The sequence below is a fragment of the Hordeum vulgare genome, chromosome 5H, assembly GCF_904849725.1.
Source record: "Hordeum vulgare subsp. vulgare chromosome 5H, MorexV3_pseudomolecules_assembly, whole genome shotgun sequence".
NCBI classification, from domain to species: Eukaryota; Viridiplantae; Streptophyta; class Magnoliopsida; order Poales; family Poaceae; genus Hordeum; species Hordeum vulgare.
In genome coordinates this window covers 549,852,848-549,859,722 of record NC_058522.1, presented here as the reverse complement: position 1 = coordinate 549,859,722, position 6,875 = coordinate 549,852,848, and the positions used below count along the sequence as shown (strand labels likewise).

The 6,875-nt window shown below is 40.8% G+C and overlaps 1 protein-coding gene across 1 annotated transcript; it reads left to right on the top strand.

The window, feature by feature from the left end:
- Window positions 1-2,095: 2,095 nt before the first annotated feature.
- LOC123452765 lies at window positions 2,096-6,572 on the top strand. The gene is made up of 15 exons (XM_045129476.1): window positions 2,096-2,294; window positions 3,059-3,153; window positions 3,254-3,367; window positions 3,478-3,582; window positions 3,669-3,740; window positions 3,936-4,048; window positions 4,148-4,279; window positions 4,369-4,437; window positions 4,552-4,639; window positions 4,768-4,839; window positions 4,917-5,017; window positions 5,100-5,217; window positions 5,332-5,391; window positions 6,159-6,269; window positions 6,385-6,572. The coding sequence occupies exons 1-15, from the start codon at window positions 2,111-2,113 to the stop codon at window positions 6,493-6,495; spliced, it is 1,545 nt and encodes a 514-aa protein (XP_044985411.1). The 5' UTR covers window positions 2,096-2,110; the 3' UTR covers window positions 6,496-6,572.
- Window positions 6,573-6,875: the final 303 nt, after the last annotated feature.

The window sequence follows — 6,875 nt, the reverse complement described above, 5'->3', positions numbered from 1 at the left end:
CACATACATTTAAAAAAAACTGGAACTCAAAAAAATCTTAAATTTGAAAAAAAATCAAAAACTGGAAAGTTTTATAAAATTGTAAAAAAATACTGTATAAAAATTCACAAGCATTAAAAGTTCATTGATTTGAAAAAACAACACGAGTTTGACACACAAAATCATAAAATTTTAAAAATTCATTGATTCAAAAAAATGTTCACGAATTTTAAAAAATGTTCTGGAAAGTTTAAACCTTTTAGGAGCACTATCAAAAAGTAGATTGAGCGCGTTCAAATTATGCACATGACTTTCATCGGTAGTAGTTTCAGCACTTATTAAGTTAGCTTCAAAAACAATTAGCTATTTCTCTATTTATATGTCAAACAATGACCCGTCCCACGTTTTCTGTGACTAGAAACCATCACAGAGTGTGTGCATCCTATTGAGGACCAAATGTGTTCCCTAAAATCAGGCAAGGACGATCACCAAAGATGTCGAGGGGGCTCCTATTAGGAGGAAATCATCTAGTGACAGTTTCCACCGCATAAAATGTTATTAGGCGATATTTGTTTTTTAATTGCGAGGAACTTTGTCACTAACAATCGCTAATTTTAACATACTCCACAAAATCGTTCGCCAGAGTGCATGCAACCCGCCGAAATACCATTCAGACTCTGGACTGCCCGAAGCATCATCCAAATGTTCCAAAAGATATTTCGTCCATCACAAAAATCCCCTGAGTGGATTTTCAGGGGACTTTCTTTGAGGACCTAATGGTGAACATATGATGGAGACAGAGATGATCAATTTGGCTATCTTGGTGGCAATGGGACATGTATAGGAATGTACAAAAATGAGTTCCACCATAGATCCAAGGAGAGACCCCCTCTTAATAGTGTGGCTTTCTAGGACTGAAATAAAAACAAAAAACCGTCTAGTCTTCGGAAAACCGAAGCCCTTTTTCCTTGAATTAGGGGGACTATCCATCTCCCACGATAAACACCAAGCAACCAATGTCCCGAGATAAACTTGCTAACCCATATTAGTTCTCTCTAATATTTTTTCTGTTAGTGATATAATGCACTTTCAACTTCATCATAGACATGGCAGAGGACCGATGTATAAGTAGATCATCTCCTACGGTATCGTCGACAATCCCAGGATGGAAGCAATAACATGTTATCGCTGACATGATGTCCTTCTGATAAAGACAGTCAAGGCCCCGACACCGACCGTACATGATGTTGCCCAAAATGTCAAATGCCATAACACCTAGATCCAATACGATCATGTTGGGTAGCCCTCTCAAGAGAGTTATATTGTGAAGCCCCCTCAAGAGAGTTGGACAACAAACGTTAGCCCACTTGATGAGGCATTTTCCTCCGAACAACTTTCCAGCCTCGAGCAAAGTAAAAAAAATCATTGCCTTTGTGGATGAGTTTGTCCAAAATATTTAGAGTGGTGAAGACATATTTCATTGGGACCATTTGGAGTGGTTAAACTCAGTTTCAAGGGTGTTCTCTCCTCTACACTCATTCTTCATAATCACTGGAACGAAGATATAAACTGAATGCTTCTCAAGATATTATTCAACTACTAGGTGTCATCGTCCTAACCGTAGACATCAAGGAAGGATTCAAAAATGGCAAGGCTATATGCCATCTTAGGAGTGCCTATATATCTATCACACGACCCGCCCTAACGCCGTGAATTCATCTCCGGATGGGTCATCAGCCATGAAAGTGGTTGCGCAAGTGCGAGGAATTCACATGTCAGACGTGCATGACGACAATGAATGAAGTAGGCTGTGAGATGGAAAATGGTCTAAAAATAGTTTGGAACGGCATTCCTGAAAACGGAAGTATAACGTTGTTCTGGGTCATGGATTCAATTTGCGTTCTATCCAAGGATGAAAGCTCAAATTGTGGGGTCCTCGGGTTGGCCCACCCAGCAGACCGTTCGGCCTTCGTGCTCGTGCCACGGGTCGGGAAAGGCCCTCCCTTTCTCTAACGCCCCCTCGACGTCGTCGATCGCTTTGTTCCCTCTCGCCTCGCCCCGACGCCATTCCTTGCCTCGATCCCAAGCTTCGAACAATCCCGGTCGGCGCCGCTGCTATATAACGTCGCTCATGTCGCCCGCGCCGACGGTGGAGGCGCTGGGGAGGCAGCCGGACGTGCCCGGGACGGCGGCTGCGGCGGTGATGGCCAAGGAGAAGAAGGACGGGGTGGTGAAGGAGGTGATACGGCTCGAGCGGGAGTCCGTCATCCCCATCCTCAAGCCCAAACTCGTCATGAAGCTCTCCTACCTCATCGGTATACCGCCTCCCCCCGCCTCGTTGATCCGGCCGTCTCTGCCTCTTTCTTTTTCGGTTTCATTTCGTTTGATCGCCCCTTGGGCCTAGGGGCGTCGCATTTCTTGCAACTGGTAGACCAGTCCGTTGTTTCTCTGAATGAATGTGTTGTGCAGTTCTAATTAATTGGGCTGCACGGCTGGGCAAATCCATGCAAATTTCTGCAGTGCCAACTCTCTGACAGTTAGGATTGAGAGTGCATGGTGGCTGGTTCACAAATTCAATCTCACGCATTCATTAGTTTATTACTACTACTACGTTATGGCATAGAAAATACCAATGGATCAGATATCAGATCTTTCCATTATTTCCTGCATCAGTTAATATGGGGTGTTTGTGTGTGCACTGCAACATTTCAGTTAATCAGTCAAGAAGTGTTTGTTAGTACATGGAAAGAATTTAGTAGTGGACTGTTTTTTGTGCGTCCTACTTTTTCTCTTTTTCTGCTTGCTGTTTCCAGGTTTTATTTGTCAGTTGGTCATCTAAGCTTTTGACTGAACCAGGATGTATTGTGGTATTGTAATGTCTTTTGCAATCTAATGTGACCTACCGAGTGCCACTTACAATCATTGGTGCCGATCTCTGTCTCGCCGTTCATGAGTTGAATTGCATTTCAGTTACCGGGCGTAGAGGCCATAAACATAACCCCCAAAATGAGAGATTGGATTCTTAAGAGTTCTACATTCCGGTAATTCACGCATGGGCCTGATCTGTTTTCCTCTTCAGAGCAAGATAAAGACCGTGCCGAGTTTTTGAAGCTATGTAGGAGGGTGGAGTACACTATACGTGCTTGGTATCTTCTGCAATTTGAGGATCTAATGGTAGGCCCGTTCGACTATTTCCTTCTTTTATTATTCTGTAACCGTTTCCCTCCGAGCTCGTAAAATTTGTGGCAGCTGAATATTTTGTTTTGTGGTTCAGCAATTGTATGCCCTGTTCGATCCTGTTTCTGGAGAGAAGAGTTTGGAGCAGCAGAGCCTGACACGTGATGAGACTGAAACTCTTGAACTCAATTTTCTAACGTACCTTTTTCAGGTTAGATCGCCATCCGTACCTTTCGGTGCTAACAAATGCAATTTTCTCCATTTTATCTGACGACCAACCAATACTCACTCTGTTCCATATATGTTCGTTGTGTTAAGTAGATAATGGACAAGAGCAACTTCAAGTTGTTGTCTGATGAAGAGAATGAAGTAGCTCATTCTGGTCAGTATCTTCTGAACCTACCGATCAAAGTTGACGAATCGAAGGTCAGAAGCTACTTCTATAATAGTTTCAAATCAGGTTCAGAGCGCTTGCGCCCATATGATATTGACTAATTTATGAACAATTGCAGGTTGACAAAACGTTGTTGACCAAGTACTTTAAAGAGCACCCACATGATAACCTACCAGCATTCGCCGATAAGGTAAGTTTAACTGGCGCGTGCCATACATTTACTTTCTGGAAAAAGCTAACCATTTTATTTTGACGATTTCATTGGCAGTTTTGCTTAACATCATAACTCACCGACATGTAAAAGTTAGATTTGATGCTGAAAGCATTTCCTCAGTTCTTTATAATCTTTTATACGAGCTCTGATCACATCGACCATACATTGTAGTATATTGTGTTCCGCCGAGGCATTGGAATCGACCAAACAACAGATTACTTCTTTATGGAGAAAGTGGATGTGATCATATCTCGAGTTTGGAGATTCTTGCTAAGAGTCACAATGTATGATAGCTTGATCCAGAATCAACATGTTTTTCCTTTTAAGCTGGACTTATCATTTAATATGACATTTCACCAAAATGACAATTCTATTTTAAATAGGATTGAGAAATTGTTCTCTAGGAAGCGAAAATTGAAGCCCAAAAAAGACACAAAGAAGACTGACGAAGTCAATGACGAAGAGCCAGCAGACCTCTTTGTTGAGCGTATACGCCTTGAAAAAATGGAGCTGAGGTAGTAGATTAGGACTCTCCTCGACAGTAATATTTTTGGGCTAAAGTTGAACTCGCTATCTATTGAGTGTTTCTCCTTTCTTACGGCAGCATAAGGAATCTACTAAGTCAGATGACAATTCAAGAGCCTACATTTGAAAGGATAATCGTGGTGTATAGGTTATTCTCTATAAATATGTTTCCCTTATCTGGCTTAAAAATGAAGCAATTTCTTATCCTCAGTATTGACATATTGATGCAACTGCTTATTCTGCTCTGATCATAATATCATAGGAGGGCCAGCAAAGAAACTAATAAAGATCGGGGAATATTTGTAAAGCATTTCAAGAACATTCCAATGGCTGACATGGAGTTAGTTCTGGTAATATAATTTACCTTATAAGCACTTCATATGTGATCGTGCTTTTCACATATTTCTTTTGGTAGGTTCTGCTTATCTCCTATCTGACATATCTAACATTGTTAATTATATATGTGTATGTGTTCTAGCCAGAGAAGAAGAACCCTAGTTTAACGCCAATGGATTGGGTCACGTTCCTAATTTCTGCAGTGCTTGGTTTGGTATGTCTCTGATTATTTAGATACCAAACATTTTACGGAGTTTCTCTTTGACCATATCAACTGCCTTTTCTTTTCAGGTCACTCTAGTAGGTTCTCTTGAAATGCCAAAGGCCGATATATGGGTTGTCACCGCCATAGTTTCCGGTTTGGTTGGATATTGTGCTAAGATCTACTTCACGTAAGTGATTTAAGCTTACTTTTATTCACCAGCATGGTGAGTTCCTGGACTCATATGTGATGGATTTTCTTTTGTCAAATAGATTTCAGGCGAACATGGTTACTTACCAGAATTTAATTACAAAGTCGATGTATGACAAGCAGCTTGACAGTGGCAAAGGAACGCTTCTACACTTATGCGACGACGTGATCCAGCAAGAAGTATTTAATCGATCCCCGAACACATCTCTTTGTTGCGTGTACATGCCTGGTTACTCTGGTTTGTCGTGTGCATGTCTTGTATGTGGCGCTGACATACCGCAAACTCCTCGACAGGTTAAAGAGGTCATTGTCTCCTATTATATTCTGATGGAGCAAGGAAAAGCGACTATACAAGTAAGTGTATCTACCTGATGCTAATTCCTATGTCATACTTCATTTATCTACAGTTTTCCTTAGTTGCCTCCGTTGACACCTATGTTCTTCGGAATTTCCTGTTGTACTCGGTGAATATTATTCGGCGCAGCCTAATTATCCTATAGATTGCATTCTCCGTTTCATCTGAAACTTGCAGAAACTAAGTTACATGGATATCTCTTTGACATCGCCGTTAGCCAACATCATTTATTTTTCACTGTGTACATTCTTGTTTGGGAAAATTTTGTTTTTGCCAATTTTGCTTATGCCACTCTAGACTTTGACATTTCAGTTTTGCCACTCTTAGCTTTTGACAATTATCACAATTGCCATTTTGTGGCATAAACAAAAATTATAGAGTGGCAATTGTGATACATTGTCAAAGCTAAGCGTGGTAAAAGTGAAATAAAATCATTTTGTTTTTGCCACAGAATGCAATTGTGACAGTTATCAAAAGCTAAGGATGGCAAAAGTGAAATGTCAAAATCTAGAATGGCATAAGCAAAATGGGCAAAAGCTAGTGGCAAAAACAAAATTTTCCCTTCTTGTTTTCATCAATATGGGGGAGAAGAACAGCCTCACACAAAAAGCTATTGAATGTCTCACATCTGAGTAAAACACACATGTTTAGAGAACAAGTGCTATCAATTTTTTTTTACCCTGTAGGACCAAGTAAAGTATATTTTTTTGCACAAAGATGACATGCCCTTTGTGCTTTTGACATATGAATTAACTGATCTTTGCAGGATCTCGATTCGCGTTGCGAACAGCTCATCAAGGAAGAGTTCGGTGTGGAGTGCAATTTCGACGTCGTTGATGCGGTGAAGAAGCTAGAGAAGCTTGGAATTGTGTCCCGGGTAAGATTGCCAGAAGTTACTCTACGGAGTCATCCTCCATTGCCAAGTACCACAGTAACTTTTTTCTCTCCTAAATTCCGAAGTTCTTGATCACTTTAGTAAACTTCTCTACCAGGACTCAATCGGGAGGATCATGTGCGTTCCGCTGAAGCGCGCAAATGAGGTTATAGGGACTACGACCGAGGAAATGGTGATGCGTGCCCAACAAGCACCAGCTGGTTCTTAGGCTCTGCAGAGTGGCAGAGAGAGTGACATCTGTTCGCAGGAAGACGGTTTATCTTAAAGCAATCTCCTCATGTTCCATAAATAATCTGAAAGTTGCATCATATTATTCTTTGATTTGCATTTATGTTTTCTTTTCTTTTTGGTGTATGCAAGAGCAATCTCTTTTGAGTTTTTATTTTATTTTTCTGTATAAGAGTTGGATAAACGATTTGTGCATCAAGATCCAAAATAATTGTATTGCGGTGCTTTGATGCATCAATTGCATAATATATGATACTCAGCGACATTCGCTCTTCCGACTCAAATCTGATATCAAACTTAATGATCACATTAATCTCTTAATTGTTCATCATCAATACCGCAATCCACGTAGGGGCCTAA